The sequence below is a fragment of the Cryptomeria japonica genome, chromosome 3 (assembly GCF_030272615.1).
Source record: "Cryptomeria japonica chromosome 3, Sugi_1.0, whole genome shotgun sequence".
In the NCBI taxonomy this organism is placed as follows: domain Eukaryota; kingdom Viridiplantae; phylum Streptophyta; class Pinopsida; order Cupressales; family Cupressaceae; genus Cryptomeria; species Cryptomeria japonica.
In genome coordinates, this window is record NC_081407.1 from 402,585,934 (window position 1) to 402,605,926 (window position 19,993).

Here is a 19,993-nt window from a genome sequence, read left to right on the forward strand (position 1 = left end):
CATGATCTCCTGGTCCACACCACTTACACAACTTTTGCGGGGTTTCTTCCGTTGTGCAGTCTCTAGCGAAGTGCCCCCACTGGTTGCAGGCCCTACACTGGATCATTGGTCGCCCTTTTGCGTCGTACTGGATCCGGCTCTAGTTGTTATTGTTATTATTGTTATTGCTTTTTCCTCCCCGTCGGTTGTTCCGGTACCTGCCAGATGATGCATTGTTATTGGTGGGCTGGGAAGTGCCCGCTACTGCAGACGCTGATGGCTGCTCTTGTGTAAAGAGGATCTGTTGATTCCTCGTCTTCATATTATAAGGCCATTCCTTCGTCGAATGTCCCATTATTTGGCAAATGTCACAGCAAGCCTTCTTCGGGCAAGAACCTTTCGTGTGCCCGTCAGTTCTACATTCAGTACACCATAAATCGCCTTCCTCGGTTTTGCTCGTGCTCCCCTTCATTGTTTTAAACTCTTTCATCATTCGCTCCATGTCTTTCTGGAGCACCTGGACCTTCTTGCTGGATTCCCCGTCGCTGCTGCTTTCTTCCAAGGAGTCGTCTTCGTCGAACGAGGATTTGTCCTTCTTCTATTTAGATGTTTTATGTTCACTCTCCAGGTCCATCACCCTGTTGTACGCATCGCTGTATGATGTGGGCGATACAATCTTCATTTTTTTCCGAAGAGAAGGCCTCAATCCTTCCACAAACCATCTCTTCTTCAGCCCGTCTGCTGGCTGGCTATCCATCTTCCCCAACAACTCTTTCAGCCTCCGGCCATACGCACAGACCGTCTCCTTTTTGCCTTGTTTTGTACTGTAGATTTCGGCCACAATTTCATTATCGTCTCGTAGTAGCCGAAACTCTGCTTGAAATTCTTTTTGTAAGTTAGCCCATGTAGTCACCTTTTGTTTATCTATGTCGGAATACCAATCAATGGCTACTCCCCTCAATGTGGCCGGAAATTGTAGCACCCACTCAACCTGGTCTACCACCCCATTGGCGGACCAGATGGTCTCACATGTACGGCAATGCCGTACGGGGTCTTCCTTTCCGTCCCCCACGAACTTTGGCAATTTCTATTTGTTTGCCATCACACTTCTTGGTTGCGCTATGCCTGTGCCTCTCGAACCCGACCCTCCAAAGGTTGGTCCTCTAGAAACTAGTGCGTTGGTTCCTACTACGTGACTCTAACTTTTAGGTTTGGATGCCGCCAAGCCAAACAGATTGCTTCTCGTACCGTGCCCTTGTGTCCCTCTGACACCTTCGGTCACACCGGTATCCTTGACCTCTCTGTTCTCAATTTTGGTCCCCTTCTCCCTTCTCGTCTCGTTTCCCCTAAATGGTGTACAGATCGATCGCACTCCCGTCACCAATCTCCTCCAATGTGAGGGACAAATCCCTCAACCGTTTCCTGGTGGTTTCGATTAGCACCACATCTTGGCCCTCGCCAGAGCCATTGCTGCCATTTCCGCCGCTTCCTTCCTCGGCAATCCTCTTGAATCTTCTTCTTTGTTCTGCTTGTTGTTCGAGAATTAATGCTCGTTGGGCGGCTTCAGAGTCCCCTACGTATTCCTTTTTGTTTTTGTCCTTATTTAGCAGATTCGGCATTAATTCTAAATTCTCCTTATGAAATAGAACAAGACATCATATTAAAAAGAACATTTTTATTAATTCATCCCTCGTATATAATGTATGTCACTGACATACTCATTACAATGGGGGTGTTCTTGTTTATTCTCCTTCGCCCGTACACAGTTCAGGGATTATTTACCCCTCGCTCAGTTTCATCGCGCTCCTCTTCTTGGCACTCATAAAACTCCTGTAGGATTTGCTGTCGTCGGTTCTCCCAATAGGTGTCTTCTCTGCGGTTTTGAAGAGCCAAAAATGCCTGTGCCAGAAGGTTGGGCAAGTTGCTCATCAAACGATTTACCGCCGGGCTTATACCAAGCGCACTCCACACAGCATCCTCTGGAACATCCTCGGTGATGGCTTCTCTTCGTACGTGTGTTTCGATCACCGCCTGGGTGATGCAGGAGAAATCTTTCATAAGTGCTAGTTCTCCCTCGAACAATTCTTCAGGGTCTTCGTCAAGGGTATTGCTTGTCCCTTCGGGCAATGGTTGTCCCAATATCCACGTGCCATGTAGTATATTCCCGTGCTCCAGATTAATTTAGGCAACAGCGCCAGATGTTTTCCCTACGGGTGTGAGTGTGTGTTTAGTGCATTGCAAATAACCAGAATATGACAATATACACAAATGCAGACAAATAGATGAACTCAATACTGCATTCTCATTGATAACATGTGCCAATACATCAGATAACATCAAGCCTGTACTATCCTACCACAAACTGGAAACAAGGACGACTATATAGGTGTCGGCACGGTTACCCGGTGCCAACTGCCGGCAACCTTCAAGTTAACCACCGACCTTTAACACACAAATTAACACATATTTAATTACCCGACAACAACACTACAAAAGGGGAAACCAAATGGAAAATACCTCAATTCACGCCAACATCCCTATCCATTAAAATGAGAAAATAAAACAACTTTAAAGCAATCTAATTCTCAAAAAACTAATATGATATGATCCTAATAATTGGCTCATAGTTATGTCCTTAGGAAAAATAGCAACTTTTGCCACTTATTTTTGAAAATCTAGAATAACTTACTTGCATTACAAACTGTCAAATATTCTGGAATCTTTGAAATATGGCAAACTTTTTATCAGGCCTACAATAAAAATGTTGAAAATCTATCCATGGATATGAAATGACTACCTTTCAAAAAACAATTTTCTAAAAAAGGAAGTTGGATTTTTGAGCTCCTCTCACCATTTCTTGGAAAAGCATACCTACTCAGATTGCAATTTCTAAAAATTGAATTGTAAAGAAAACTAGATGAATTTTCTAGTTAACACTTAAACCCTAACCATGAGATTATGCCCAACACTCAAATTTGGATTTTCCTTTGCTTGGAGGAGTTTTGTCATGGCAAAGAACTTTTGGATGGTGAAGCCAACTAGAAAGTGACTCATATTTGTCCTTTTAACCCTTAACAAAGATCACTCGACTTACTACCACTTTTTTATCATAGGTAGAACTTTTGAGTGCTTCAAAAGTGCCTCGCTTTATGTTTTCTACCCCTCAAATGTTTGTTGTGTTTAAATGAGCCGTTCACTACCTCTTTTAACTTAGTCAAAACTTTGAGATGTCTATGCCACTCCAAAATTGTGCCTCACTTTATATTTTTCCAATGACTTAGCTTTGTCATGGATCCCTTACACTCATGCCACACTTTTTGCATTTTTCTACTAGCTTTGCCACTTGAAAAGTTTAGATTTTACTTCGTGTTTTATTTCTCACTTTGGTGAGCTTTTGTCTTGTCATTGTCAACCATTGTCACATTTTTTTTTTATGGCTTTGCCACTTAGAAAGTGTGATTTCCTTGTTTCCATCCACTTTACATACCAATAACATTTTCTTACTCATTTGCACTTCATTTTTATGCTTTTGCACTAACATGGCCACTTTAAAAGTGCAATTTCCTTTTTGTCCTAGTTTCATAATGACCTTGTGAAACGTCCCTTTTCATTTTTCAAATGTTATGACCTTTTTGTATTTTTCTAATTATCAAAATGAGAAAAAACAATTGCTAAAAATAAATGCAGCTTTGCAATTAATTCCAGGTAATAAGAAATTCATGATTTTTATTGAAAACTAAAATAAACATAGTTTTGGATGGTTTTCAATATTTAAGAAACTAAATGTAAGAGGTAAAATAGGAAAATCAGAATTTCTATTACCTAGACTAAAATGACCAGCAAGATCTCCTAAATATTAATCAATTACCAAACTAGTAATAAATAAAATAACTATCCTGTTAATGGGGCTAATGGATCTGAGTCCCAATTGTTGAGATCAAGAGCTATATGGAAGCCACCCATGTCGGGTGGCACAAACTAAACTTCCACGGAGTCTAGAAAGGCAATTCGGGCACATCTGGAGCAAGTTATATCATAAGCGACTGAGAGGGTCAACCAATATGCAGAGCTTCCCCTTGCCCAAGGGGACGAATAATGAAGCTGAATTCTAGGCCCTAATTCATGGTCTGAAACAATGCTTGGAACTCGACATCCAAAATCTGGAAGTAGAGGGTGACTCGGCCATTGTCATTAGTGCTATTAGAGAGGCATCCATGTCGAGCTAGAAGCTGAGTCCTTTTAGAGTATATGATGGAATTACTCAGCAAATTTAGGAACCACATGGCTAACCATGTGTACAAAGAGGCTAATGGGGATGCAGATCTCCTAGCAAATCAAGCAATCGATGGATATGACCAAATATCACTAAGCCAACAGCACCATCCTGGTGGTAAATTTATCATGCACCTTGTACCTCACCTTGATCATAATGCCTCGGTAAGGAGCACTGAGAACACACACCCTAGTTATCAATCTAGAATAGGTGGCGATGGAATAGGGCAAACAGGTGAAGGTGGTAGATCTTGCACACACAAGATAGAGATTGTGCTACCAAGCTATTAATCTACATTTGTGTTAGGTGTGGTTCATAGTACTTAAGACAATTATGAATTGAGGTAGTAGTTAAGCTATGCATTTGCATTGAGCGCCATAGTCTCACCGGGTTGTACAAAATGGGAAGAAGGCCTTTAAATGCCAAGTGACGCAAAAATGAAAACCAACAAAAGTTGTTATGGAGTGATTCCAAGGGAGAGGTAGAGATGGACAAATCAATCAGATTGCTTAGCTCTTGCCAACAAATGGCATTCTTGGGCTATATCTCAAACCATCGGTTGAAGATGGTGTTCTTGCCCCCGAATGGTCTAATGCAGAAAGCAATCAAAATGGTGCTCAAGGAGGACTTTATGATTGCAGAGGATCATTATAGAGTTAATATAGATGTCTCCTCCAAATTCATTGTGTCATTGCTAGACCTGGGGGGGTCGAAGGTGGTGTGGGGGGTCGAAGGTGGTGGTGTTGGCCCTTGTGCAGAGCCTAATAAAGCAAGCTTCCCTAGGAGGGCTCGAGGATGTGGTCATGGTGGCAAGGTTTGGAGTGGGTGTTCTAGGGCCAAGGGATATTCTGAGGTTCCTAGTGATTGTGAATGTGGTCCAATGGCACCCGTTTCTATCTAGCTTTAAAACCAACACCCTTATGCAGCATTGGAGCAAGGTGGAGAGAGGCTGCTCATTCCTCAAAAAGGCAACAAACATTGAACCATTCCATGATGTCAAATGGATGCATGAGTTCAAGGCACTCGTACATGGGGAGGCCAACAACTGATGGAGGGGAGACGACAATAAAATTGTATAGCTGTATGATAAAAAATGTAATAGCAATCATCATCAAGATTTTGATATTAACCTGATGCAGTAGATAGTAATATCATCAGGATTTTGTTAGTAACTTGATGCAGTAGCTAGTGGCAATAGAAGAAAAAGATAGAACTCTAAAAGCATTGTATGGCCTGAGCTTATCAAATACTTGTAAATGTTGTTATGATTAATATATATATAGCAGCTCAACTGCAGCTTACTGATCATAAATAAATAAATAAAATAACTCAATTTAAAATACTAAATAGCTTCAATATTATACTTAGCTGGTACCTCAATATGAACAAAATAAACAGAAAAAAATATTAAATATCATTATCAATAATTTACCAGCAAGATCTAATATTTACTCAATTAATGTCAAGTCCTATAAAACCAAGTATTCATAGCAAAAAAACTAATCAAAGTATGTGCAATAGCTTAAAAAAAATGACCTTCAATATGTGTTATGCTGCAATCGATTCTAAAATATAGAATGACACTCCCCAACATATCTTAAATCTGTGATTCCTTTTGATGCTGCAAAAATTCCATTACTACTACATGCAGTTTTAATCAGTAAATCAAGAATCATCCAAAATAACAGATTAGCCTAATTTTATCATTTTGAATAAATATTGGTAGGGCAAAATTAAAGTCTAATAATAATATTGACATTATAAATATTAAAATTTAAATCCTTCTGTGGATAATTAATAAATATTATAATCAGATAATAACATTGAAACCCTTCAATAATTGCTAATGTAAAATTAAAAATGAATCTTCCACAATAATAATAAAAACCAGCAATATAGGAAAGAAATTTCAAGCTCTCACTAATGTTTCTAAAATTTGCTTGCAAATCCAAATCCTGTCCACACCCAAAGGATATGAGGGGTTTCATCCCTAAGTCCAAGATTGAGTCCAAAAGGCTTTTTGTTCTCCAAAACCCCCTACACCAAGGGTTTTCATCCTTAAATGCAAACTTTGAAATTCAAAATTCAAACTGAAGAAGTTGAGCTATGAGCCTTGATTTCTCTTTTATAGGTGTTTTTCCTTTGGTTCCTCTATTTATTTTAATTACTAGTTATTTTGTTTTTCCCTTCAAGTATTTTAAAAATACTTGTAAATACTTGTAAATACTTTAAAAATACTTGTATATACTTGTTTTTCCCTTCAAGTATTTTAAAAATACTTGTAAATTACATCCAAGGGTCACCTATTAAATTATATTTTAAATGAAGTGTTAAAAGTACTTTTATAATAATAAATAAGTGGCCTTTCTTGAAAATGAGATAATTGGCCCACTTAAAATATTATTTTTTTAATTTTGAAAAGGGGACATGACACCTTGTGACCCTTTTGTCACAGTTTTGCACTAGAAATACTACTACCAAACGGTGCCATAATTTAACTAATTTCATTCCCTTTCTCCCTTTTGAGCACACTTTCATAACATCATTGCCATAGGTAGAATTCCCTTTGGTATTGCCACCTTAAAAGAGTGCCTTAGTCTTGAGTGCAGTTTACTTAAGTTCTTGCTGCCTTTTTTGTTGCAGTTTGGGATCAAGTTTTCTGCCTAAGGCACCTTTTCCAAATGGCATTGCCACCCAATTGTGCATCAATATTCAGTAAGACTTTCTTTCCTTCTTCCCCTTATTCAAACACTACTATGAGACTTTGGGCTGGTGAATTCTTCCTTGATAATGTTGGTTCAAGGCTTTGACCCCGCATCCTTTTCCACTTAATGTCAGTGCCATTCAACTATCAAGAATTTGATTATCTTCATTCATCATCTTCTCTCTATGAGTAATATGAAAATCATTGTTAGTGGACAAACTAGACCTTGGACAATAAAACTTAATAAATTTTAACTCAAAAATCATTGACTGAATTTGAAAAAGATGACCAAAATAACATGGCTACTAACTACAACGTGATCACAAGCAAATTTTAATAGGTGTACCAACAACAGGGGATTTTGATGGTACTCTAGTGATGATTTTCCCATCCAAAGACAATCCAGTTGTACAAATAGAATGATAAACATCCTAGCTCTTAATTGATGCAAAGGACGATGACTATGAATTGTCAAGCTATGTTTTGAAGACACCATTAGTGATGATACTTCATACAGTTTTATCAATAAAATATTTTAGCTGGAGCATTCCAAAGATGTTCCCTACTAGGAACATTCCATGGATTGTTCATACTACAAGTGTTAGTATTAACTATTAAGAGAAGACAAGGATTGGCATAACTACGAGATTATGCAGATGTTTTACAATAGAGGTTCTAATTGAGAAGAGATTGTAATTTGAATGGGTATTATATATGTCCCATACCATAGGTATAGAAATTGAAGGATCCCTATGTTATCCGGGGATGCATAACTGGCCACAATCAGGCCGTCTCGAGGTGGAAACGTCTGTGGAACACAGGGATACCTTGAAAATGTCCCCAACCGTCCCCAAAAAGGCAAAAAAAAAAATAGAAACGTTTTCAGTATGTCCCCAAATTCTATAAAAACGTGTCGTCCCAAGACAGGTGGCATCCCCCAACCATCCCGAGGATGGCTAGTCATCCCTTATGGCACAGCAAGGGAAAAGTGTTTTTTTTAAAAACTCATAAGTAATAAAAAATGAAGGGATGGGTGGGCCAAATATGCTGCCCAAATATGCTGCCCAAATATTTTTAAGGGCATTCTCTGTGATTTTGTTGGCAATTAAGTATTAAAGAAAACATTATTTCCCACACCCTGTAAAAAAATTGTTCTAATTGTGAGGTTGGTTGTTCTAACTTCTAAGTGTTTTTTTCTGATCAAAACCAGTAATGTGTAAGTGTATTGAATGTGTCAAGGTCTTGTAACCAGCCAGCAAAGTGTTTGTAAAAATTTATAAAGAAAAATTATGGAATCACCCCTAAACTTACCTAGGATAAAGATTAGTTTCAGCAGTTTTAATCTTTGGTGTTTGATCCAAGTGTAAAGATTGTATGAGCAGATTATATTTATCATTTTCAGACCCTTGGAAACCATAATAGATTGTGTCAATAAGTGTTGCAGTGAGAAAAAGGTCGCCATTCAATTGGTTCCCTATCCTTCCTGTGTTAGATTCTTACCATGATTTCATATATGATAGATATGTAATTACTAGCTTGTGGCATCTTTGACTTAGCAAGTTTATGAATTCAATGTATTTTTTTCTGTAGAGTTCTTCTGCAAAACTACTTTGATTTGTCAAATGGAGATGACTGAGAACACAGTCATTCAAATTTTCTATATTTTTTAAATTTTCCCTTTTTTTTAATAGCTATCCCTTGCTGTCTCCTGAAAAATAGCTCCCTGCCGTCACCATCCCTGAAACACATTCCTCCATCCCTGCTCTACCTCATCCCTGAAATGCAGGGTAACATAAGAGGATCCTGATGATCAGATACAGTTTCAAACTAATGCCAGGGAGCATCAAGCAGGAAAGGATGATAGTAGGCATAGGGCATAAGAGTTCAAATTACGAGGAAGGCGATAAATGTGTTCACATAGGCTGCTCAAGGTATTGGGGCATAAGATCTCTCCCTTTTCATCTGAAGAAGGGGTTTGTTAGGTTATTCATCCCAAAGTAAATTTATGAGCTTAGATGTGAATAAATGCTAGTAACAAAACTTTGTAGGAGGATGCAACTTTACGAGACACCCACATTAATAATTAAGGTAGATGTCAATTAAGATTCTTACATGAATTAGGAGTGGAAGAATTTTTTAGGTGGTTAAGAGGTTATTTATTTAGAACATCTATTTAGAAGACAATTATTTTTTATCTAGAAGTTGTTAGGTCTTCTACCTTCACCTTGTCATTTTTCATAAATAAGGTCTATTTGTTTTATATTTCTGGGCTTAATTCTTTAAAACTATGATGAAGGTTGCTACATTATTCTGTTTCAAACAGCTTCTTGAAATATGTACTTTGGAACCTCTTCTTGAACCTCGTCTTGAAAACCTAATTTTCCACTTCAAGGCATTATTTTGATGTAACTGTCACTTTTTCAAATTTTCAGTATATAATATTTTAATTTCTTCACCCCTTCCCTCCACCAAAAAGGACAACTACCACTTTTTTGTATTGAGATATTAAAAAAGTACATACAAATCTACATGTATACTGTTATATATACATGTGTACATATGGATGTGTTTTGTAAAATAAAAGAAAAAATGCATATCAAACAGCAAGACACGAGATAATAAAATTTGACAATTTGTCATCACAAATGGAACAAATGATGTTTGCAAACCTCCAAAACATTTTTTCCAAATTTAAAGAGACCATATGCAAAAGCTTACCCTTTTGCTCAGTGAATGAGAGTTTATCACCATCAGTTCCATCTTCATTTATTCGTGTAGCTGAGATATCCAGAACTACGACATCGCCAATCTACATTAATTGTTCAAGCTTTATGAGCACAATTAATATAATTGATGTTTAATAAAATATTCATATTATATAACTCACTGTCACTTAAAACCTGTTAAACCCTGGTACAAAAATGTCTCATAAAAGAAAAACAAAATTTTGAAAACACTCCCACAGGATATATTATGACACAAAAATCCTTCTCTTTTGTCCTTAATCTTTTCTAGAAGGTTGTGGTGAGAAGGATGGTGCATGCAGGCATCAGAATACAGATACTCAAAGTGAACAAAGTGTTCCACGGATGTTGGGGAGAGGAGACAGGGGGACACGGGGACGGGCTTTGGGGACGGGTGGACAAAGGGAAAAAGTTTTGGGGATGGGTTTCGGGGACGGGGGGACTTGGGCCTGGGAGGGGGAAACACGTTTCCATGGAACACTATAAATTTTGAGCTCAAAAGTTCGGCCCAAATATTCTTGTATGAACTTCAGAATAAGCTTTTGTTAAGCAATGATTTTTCCTCTGATAATTAGACATGCAAAAGGTGTACCTGATCTTCTTGCATTTACATGAACTTAATCATGCATTATTCATTCTGAATGTAATAAGATAATAGCTGAATTTTCTTTTAAATCCATTGTAAACCTGTGTGACCTTTGAGAAAATAGCAGGACCGATCTAACAAATTCCCTTTTATCAATGAGATAAATGTTCAAATAGACATGTATATGATCCAAGGCCAGTTACAGATAAGGGATGCAATTGCATATCCTAAACACAAAATGATGTTAGAGTGGGCAACACAATCATTAGGATTTCTCAAAATGGTATTGAAATATCTAGCTTGTAATCAATCAACAGAAACACCTTAAAACAGATACATGGTTTGAAATGCATAAATAAAGAACATCTACTATTACATGCCAAATTAAATGGTAAACTTTACTCATACTGTGAACCCACCTCCATCCTGCCTCAAAGCTATGTTGCAGAGTTCGGCAGGACCTCCCAACCCCTACCCACTTGTACCCATATGGGTCCACCCCAAGGAACCCAGGCCAAATCCAAGCATACACACAATCACAAATTTAGGAGGAAAAAAAAGTGCCTCAACACCTAATTTCTCTCTTAAAAAAGGGCTCTTAAGTTCTTAACCTCTCTTGCAAGTGAATAAAACGACATTTTTGCCTCCAAACTGCCATTGTTGATTTCTTAAGATTAAATTCTTCAAAGCTGAAGGTTGTGGGAAACAACAACGTACAACAATAGGAGAGATGGAGCTACACAAGGAAGATTTCTATCAAAGGTTAGTTAATCTTGAAATATTTATCCATCAAAAAGATATTGGTGGGCTGGACAGTGAGAACATCAAGAGTAGGAGGATAGCAGTCAAGTTTGCTCAATCCAATGTTACCTATTCATCTCAAATTCTCAGTCATGGTGGATTGGATGATGGTTTTTCTACTTTGCTGCTGAGCTCAACTCATTCACTGTAGTAGGCACTCCTCTAGAATGGCTCGGTTTAAGGCTAACACTATGACCCCCATTTAGTCTCTTGCCTCCATTAAGAGCACCTAGGGTTTAAGGGGTATGAGGATGGGTCCTATCAGAAGACTACCTTAAATGGTAGTAAAGGCAGTGTTGAGTTGCCCAGAAATTAGTTTGGATTCTAAGATTGTTGAACAAGAGAAGTATCTTCTAAATCACACACTTATTTATAAGTTTCATGAGTTTTGGCCAAAAATATTTGAGCTGCATGATTGGATCTCTAAGTTTTGGAAGTTGAATTGAAAGGATGAATTATATATCTATCCCTATGCTAGGGGATTCCTTATTTTGGAATTTGTTTCTCTCAAGGATAGAGAGTACATTTTGAATGCAGGTCCATGGTACTTCATGGATCATTTTCTGTGTACTCAGTTCCCCTCTTTCAACCCTAGAAGTGACTCTTTATCCTTTATTTCTCATCTAGGCTAGGCTGCTGTGTCTTCTACTCCAATATTAGTGGATTTCTAGATTGACTGCTATTGCCAATGTACTAAGGAAGTTTGATGTTTGGCCAAGGAAACTATTAAAAACATGTGTACTACCTTTGCCTTTATGTGTGTGGAGATAAAATTATTGAAGGTTTTCCCTCACGAACTTGATCTCAAGGTCAAAGATAGAATTTAGAAACAATTGGTAGACTATGAGATTCAATTACAGATGTTGATTTTGTTTTGATTCCAGTCATTCTACTTACCAATGTAAGAAGTGAGTTTTCAGTAATTCTCAGAAACTCACTTGGGGGGATGAGGTAATGCCCCATCATAATGTTATCTCTCCTCATGTCTCACTTCAATTGGATTCCAATTCAGTTTTTTCTAATATTAATGGCCAACTATAAGGTTGCCACTCCCTCCTCAGCTACTCAACAAGTTTCTAGTGTTGACCTTTCAAAGCACAAGTTTTTTCTAGAAAGTTTGAGACAGAAAGGCTTTTGATCTTTCAGATTGGATACGAACAACATTTCTCTTAATATTTGGGAGAATTATCCAAGACAAGATATGGAGACTTCCTTTAAGCTCAATTTAGTGGTAGTACTGAAGGAACCAAATGATTAGGCGTAGACTAAGGTTAAAAGGAAGAAAAAGAAAGAGATAGGTGGCAACATTCATCTGATGCGTAGAAGATCAACTTCATTGTGTAATTCTTTAAGAAATAGAAATTAATTCCTTTGTTCAAGTGTTGTGCTTGTGTTATTTGATTGAATATATTTTTTATTTTTCCATTTGTTAATATAGTTAAGGCATTACAGTCTTAGGAAGAGGCCTCCTTATTTCAGCCTCCATGGCTCAGACCAAGCAAAAGCATTTCGAGTTTACTATTAAAAAAAAAGTAATATAGGGTTATAATGTTGATTATTTTTAAGTTGTAAATTTGAATTTTTTTGTTTTGTTATATTCATATAGAATGGCTAGTACTTTTAGTTCAGTTGCCTTGCATGTAGAAAGCTCATTAAAATTTGGCACAGTGTGACCTCTTTGATAACATATAACCATGACTGAAAATTTTCCGAGCGGTAGGGGTCATCCTTGGCAGTGAAGTCAATGAAGGAATGAGTATAAGAGATTGTATAGTTGAGTGAAAGCTCACTTGTTTGCTATTACTAGGTTGGGAATAAACATTTGTCATAAGACAAATAAAAAAGGGTCGCCAAAGCAATAAATATAGGATGTATCAAAGAGCGAGAGGGTATTGTCATAGTAAGTAACAAAGCAAAGTGTACATACTCTTTCCAAGAAAGGATTGCAGAAAACTTCTAGTGGCTTAACACAATTGGCTGGACCACATCCATTCATGCCACCATCATCTTCCCAAGAAGATAAAACCCCTTTTCTTTCTCCAGAATGGACTTTGAGGGAGATTGCAAATGAGCACATTGCTTGTTGCATTTATGGCAATGGGCTTCCTTTCAACCTTGTAAGATCACCATATTGGCGAAATGGTGACAGAAATTGCCAAGCCACCTGCTAATTACATAGTCCTTATTGACCAAGGAGAAAGCTTCCATAGAGACATCATTGAGAGCAATCAAGGATACATGGCCTAAAACAGGAGTGTCCATTTTTTATAGATGAAAGGATTGCAAAGATAGACACTAATAAAAAAAATGTCATTAAAGTGAAGGCAATAGAATTTTAAGTTGAAGTGAAGGATGTGATGGTGCAGCCTGAAAAACACAATTCACGTCATTACAAACAACAGTAAAATTTGTAGGACAAATGGTTCAATAGCAAAAGGTGCATATGGGCATATTTTTGGACACCATGTGTCACCCACTCACTCAACTTGATATTGCAAAAGATTGGCATAAAGATCATGTGGATCAAAGAAATCTACACAAAGGGCAATGAGATTCAAATGTTTGTGACAAATCATCATATATCACAAGCTACCTTCAAGAACTTCTCCAACTTCAAGTTGTTGAAGGTAATTTTTTTTAGTATAGTTTTTTAATTTCAAATATTAAATGTCATCTATTTTTTAATTTTTTTTATTTAATTGCTTTTTACACCATGTTAGGTTGTCAAGCCTCAATTCGCATCACACACAATCATCTTGAAATGACTTGTGAAGGTGTGAGATGCATCAAACACTATTCTTATCAGCACACTTCAGAGTGTATGCAAGCAAACAAATAGAGAGAGCTCAAACATCAAAAGCATTGATCCTAGATGATAAGTGGTGGGCTTGTGTGAAATTTGTTTTGAGTTTCACTAAACCCATAATGAATGACTAGGTATGTGTTGTGTGTATTGCACACCCATCCCCGTCTTGGATAGGGACCCCCCCCCCCTTTGTTTTGCCTGTTGCTCTGAGTTGAAGGGAGAAGGTGAATGCCCAGTGTGAAAGCTGAATAGCCTGGGGTCAGTAGAGTCCCGATGAGATCAAACATGGAATCACGTACTTTCTCCTAAATGTCTGAGTCTCCCGAACCATTTCCAATGTTAATGTGATCCCGAAGCATAAGTCGCAATTTCCTCTCATTTGCCAAAGTCCCAACTTTGCAAATCGAAGGCAACGAATAACGATTAAGTCACGCATTTTGTGGCAAAGTGTCGAGTTAAGGTTCGCTCAAATGAGCCTATTTGGCCGAAATAAACAGAGCTTCGCCAAATCGGCTAATAAGTCGAAAATGCCAAAATAGTCTAAGTCGCGCCAAATCACCATTTCAGCCCGAACAAGAGAAACCCTAAGTCGCGCGATCATCGTCACGAGCCAAAAACGTCTTAAACTTTCAAAATCGGCTCCCAGGCCGAAAATTCCAAAAGACAGTAAAATGCCAAGTTCACAAAATGACCCTCCAGGCCGATTTTCGGGGACTAGAGGCAAAATGTCAAAAAATAAAAAAGTTTACAAACCATGTCAAAACGCCAAGGTTTTCAACTTAGAGAAATCGCATGGTAAAAATTTGAAAAGACCATCCTATTTTGCCGAAATTTGCCAATAAGGCGTAAATTGCAAAAGTTTAAAGTTTGAAAAGAGCCTAAAATCGCCAAAGTTCGGCGACTAAGGTGAAGTCGCAATGTTTTAAGTTTGAAAACCCCCCTCATATCCCAAAATTCGCATGCAACAGAGGAAAATCACAATTTTTATAAAGTTTGCACGAAGTGTAAAAACGCCGAAGTTCAGCAACTAACTGCGCGAAATATAAAGTTTTAAAAAGCCTTGCAATTGCCCCTAAAACCCCGAAGTTCGGCATCCATAAGGAAATTGCGATTTATAAAGTTTTCAAAGGACTCTATAACCCCGAAGTTTGCAAAGGGCGAAAGTTTTAAAGTTTGAAAAGAGGCCTCATTCGCCGAAATCGCGCCATAAGGAAATCGCGAGGTTAAATAGTTCACGGAGAGAGATACAACCCCAAGCTCGGCGCCATTTGAAAATCGCGATATTAAACTTTGCAAAAGGCATTCACAAGCCGAAAAATCGCTAAAATGAAGCATGGCATTTTTATAATTTATTTGCAAAAGGCATTCACAACCCGAAAATCGCAAGAATGAGTTAGGCGTTTTGATTATTAAGTTTGCAAAATGGGTTTTTAGCCCGAAAATTCCCCCCTCTTGACCCTAACATCGCAAAATAAGTGAAAAGCATTTGAACTAAAATCTTGCAAAAGGCCCCTACGACCCAAAAATTGAGTGGGCAAGCATCGTGATTTTGAATAAACTTGAATTTCACCTATTAAATTTGAACTTTGCCAGGTAGAAGGAAAAGGTATTTCAAAGGCGTTCGCAATTTGGCTAAGGAGTTGAATTTTGCCAAGAGGTCAACCAAGTGGGAACTCGCGCAATTTAATCCTAAAGCCCTAATGAATTCAAAAGAAGTAGCCTCAAAACAAATCTCTCAACTTGCCTAAAGTCCTGAATTCCCAGAGGAAAAAGTGAAAACATTTAAAAAGATACATCTCACAAAGAGCTTCTCAAAGCCGGACATCGTAAAATAATTTTAATATTTGTTAAATTAAATTATTTAATTTTTCAAATTGATTTATTAAAGTAAGGTTGATTGTTCGCAGGTCGCAGGACGTCATCAGAGAACCAGGAGAAAAACCTAAAATGCAAATCGAAGAAGGATCGCAATCAAGGCCAGGTGCTGAAGACTGGAAAAGAAAAAGATGTTGGAACGTGCTGCAACAGCGCGAGATCTGAACCAGGCATTCGGAACAAGCCGCTGAACAAAGATGAAGTCCACCACCGTGACCAAAGACCAAAGAACACTCTGAATGCGGCAGGTCTATGCATTCTCAGGAAAAGTGCACAACTGGATTTAATTCCGGGAATTCAGTTTTAAACTAAAACTGTTTTATTGTAAAACTGCCTATGGGTCCCGTGCAAGATATTTTTGTGGACAGTTATGTCCAACTGCCAAATTGACTGAATTAAAGCCAAATAGTGGCAAGTAGGTGGAATTGTGGTTCGTTGGATAACTGAGAATTGATTGGGCATAGGTTAAAGCTGCCAACTTCTGGAAGGCAAATCAGGACCCTTGGATGCAATCCATCCTAGCCTTCGATTCAATATTGTAAATTCTATAAAAGGCAGAGGCCTTTCTTTTGTAAAGGGTTAGAGATTTTTGTTAGATAGTCAGACAGCTGGATAGAATTTTGTAGTTAGATTTTAGAAGTTAGAATAGATTAGATTTTAAGCATAGCATGGAGATGCTGCAGAAATTGTTGTAATGGCAGCTGAAGCAAATATATGAACATTGAAATATGGTGTTTGTTGTCTTTGTTTTAGTCTATTTGCATGGTTTCTTTCAGCTGGTTAATTTTAGAGTGCAGGGATTTTAATGGTGAAGTGTGGACAGGTATTTGATGCATTTCTGGTTCATACCATTGGGGGTTTGCTGATTGTAGGTCACTGTGCATGGTTAGTCTGAACCCAAACTATGCTTAGTTTAACTGCAGGTGTTCGTCTTAGACTGCGCCAAAATTGGGTGCCTAAAACAAGTGTCTCCGGTCTGAAAATCCTTCATCCCTTGGAGCTTGCACCGTTTTTGTCTAGTTGTGAGAGTATCTCTAACGAAACAAGAACTGGTTTATCGAAATCTGTCTACCCACTACATCAGTTGTTATCATCCTTGTCCTTAGGCTTCCTGAAGCCTTCCCTTTTGATTTTATTTTGTAGTCTGAGAATCGCAGAAGACTAGCTTGTTGCAAATCGTAAGTCCCCTTGTGCTCCCATCAAATCACATCAACCGTTGAGCTATCCTGCAGTCAAGACCTAACAATCAAAACCTTGAGGTCGTCCCCATTGATCAAATTGAAACAGCATTAGGGATTTACATATCTCAAGAGAGGATAGGATACTCGACGAGTACATTCTATTCTACGTTGGCCGGATGAAGTCGCAAGTTTAGCGATTTTAGACACGTCAACAGTATGCTAATAGATTCACCATATTTGGATGAAATTTATGATGGCATAAACTCCATAGTTGAAAAAATAAGGGCCATAATAAAAGCCAAGGAGCATGATTGCACGAAAGCATTTTTTCTATCTCCAAAGTGTTATAGCACAAAGATACTTTCCTTGCCAATGAGGGTGGCACCATATAGAAATGAAGAGATTGATATTGGGTACAAGACCACATTCAAAAGAGTACTTCCAGATGTAGATATAAAAACAATTGTCTTGAGTGAGTTTGGCCACTTCATATCTTCAAATAATCATAATGTTCTCACTCTTTGAGACAAGTACAATAAAGACACTCATGAATGGTGTTACCTACATTGCCAAGGCTCTATCTATCTATAGCCTCTTGAAATAAAATTTCTACCTCAAGTATACATCTTTTCTTATTTTTTAACTTGCTCATTTTTATTCCATTGCTACATATTATAATTTGTTTTATAATTTTAAATGTTGTATGCAAATTCAATACGTTGCAAGTTCTTCAGCTAAGAAAAATTGGAATACATACTCCTAAATCCACTTGATTAATTGCAACCAGTTGGGTGCAAAAACAGCTGAAGATTTGGTCTTTATGCACTCAAACTTGCATCTCTTGTCACATAGAGATTTGATTACAATGAGGGAGTGACAAGGAATCAAGATCCCACTCTTGAGTGTGCTGTCTTAGATGCTACTACTGCACAACTTACCAAATTTGTATAGATGAGACATATTATACAAATGACATGGCTAGTGGGAGTAGCAATGCACCTAATTGTGGTTCAAATGAAATAGAACCAAATATTCACATTGATGCTCTCGATGAAGAGTGTTATGGAAATTATGAAATACTGATTGTGATTTTCATTTTGTATTGACATTTGACAAATCACTGAATTGTAAATTTATAAATATTTTCTTTTTTTGCAAATTATGAGGTATTTAAATATTTGGTTTATTGGCAACTATTATTATTTTTATAATTTTTAACATTCATATATACCAAAACCCATACTTGTACCAAAGAATAAAAAGAACGTACCAACCTACCCATACCAAGACTAAAAACTTAGCTTAATACTATATGGTGATTCATAATGCTTCATATTTGCTTCCTACAGCAAAATGTGAACCTAAAAAATCAACCCTACCACCTGGAACTTGTCTAGAACCACATAATGATGAATGCATGTAAAAGGAAAATCCATCAATTTAGTCAACTCTAATGACTTTGACCTGATGTGGAAAAATACTATTTGCAAGCAGTTTAAAAGGGTCATGGAAATGAAATAATATCAATCGAATAAAACCACTAATGGTTATTGTGAGTGAAAATAGCGATAAAACCAAAAAAGGAAATCGTTAATGGAACTCCAACAGGAAGAAGCTTAATGAAGTCAAAAATATTGGAAGCCCTCTATAACCATGATGACAAAACATGAGAGCCTAGAAGACAAAACGGTACTCGCAAATAAACTAAGGCATCAATATATACTCCTAGCATGCAAGGCTTAAAAGAAATTTATATGGTGTTGTGTCCAGATGAAATTTTTCATATTGAGTCATCCTTTGAGTCAAATTTAAAATTCCTCATTTTGTGAGGCACACTTGAATCCTTATCATGTTAGCAACATCATTTTTGTTGTCTTTAGTTAGTGTCTTTGCAAGGCCACCAGAAAGAGCCTTCCAATGCACTTGATGAAGCAAGGTTTGTAGTTCATATGAGGGAGAAAAGGGGCAAAAAGTAACTTTCAAAATAAAAAATGTCAATGTGCATGTCAATAAAGGATTGCAAGTATTCAAAAGTCAAAAAAAAAAGTGCATCACAATGTATAGTTGCAAATCTGACCAAAAAACAACACATCAAAATTTGAGAACATGTTTACCGGTACAATGGCGTGTACTAGATCAAAGAGGTGCATGAAAACTTTCAAGTAAAAATTATAGGCCAACGCACAAGCATGCACCTAATGATTATCTCCATGTGAAATCACTCCAAGGAATTGTGAGTTTTTATCCTCAAGTTAATTGAGCCTACATCCAATGCTCCATGGAGTACAAATTAGAATATAGAATGGTTGATCAATACATCCTTCCTTCTCTATGCTTGGCCTATCTTAAATAATGATTTCCTCCAAAAGGCATGACTCTTCAAATTTCCATCATGACCCTTCATTGATATTTGAGATGAAATATTTATAATAAACTTTGATTATAAGATACTTTATTTTATCACTTCACTTTACTTGAGACCCTCATTATAATTTAATTTAACAATAACACTTAACTAGCCCCTTCCATGACATTACGATCCTTTGGGTTATCATGTTACTCCCATTCTTCTAGTGCGAAATTCCCAAGGCCCATGGGAAAGGAATGATGGGCATTTGGGTTTCAACATAGATTTTCTATTTTGCAACACCAAGTTCACAAATTACACATAAGGCAATGAGAATTTGGAAAGAAACATCAAAAATTTATCATTTCCTTTGCTCTTCATTCAAGATGCTTCAAGGTCATGCAAAAGTTGTCATCAAGTAAAGTATTAATGTTAAGGTTTTAGAGTACCGAAGGTTGCGAATTTCAGCTGGGGTTCAATGTAAAAATTATAATAGAAAGTAATGACATAGGAAATAATTACCAAGCTATTTGATATTAACAAAGGAGTGAAAGTCTCCTTAAATAGGAGTCACAAACAATTTATCCAATAAGGATAATATCTACAACTAAGAAAGCATATGACAACTAAAAGAATAAAAAATATTCCTAAAGTCTATCCTAACAACTTAATTGACCATTATAACCAAATATTACAA

The 19,993-nt window shown here is 37.2% G+C and overlaps 1 protein-coding gene across 1 annotated transcript in view; it reads right to left on the reverse strand.

Moving 5' to 3' along the window:
• Positions 1–577: 577 nt before the first annotated feature.
• The window catches only part of LOC131045104 (uncharacterized), a 153,384-nt gene continuing 133,968 nt past the window's right edge, over positions 578–19,993 (reverse strand). Inside the window, exons 6-9 of the mRNA XM_059217490.1 lie at positions 9,658–9,765; positions 1,762–2,010; positions 1,422–1,613; positions 578–970 (exon numbers count right to left, since the gene is read on the reverse strand). Of these exons, the coding sequence (XP_059073473.1) occupies positions 578–970; positions 1,422–1,613; positions 1,762–2,010; positions 9,658–9,765 (942 nt within the window). The remainder of the gene's footprint in view (positions 971–1,421; positions 1,614–1,761; positions 2,011–9,657; positions 9,766–19,993) is intronic.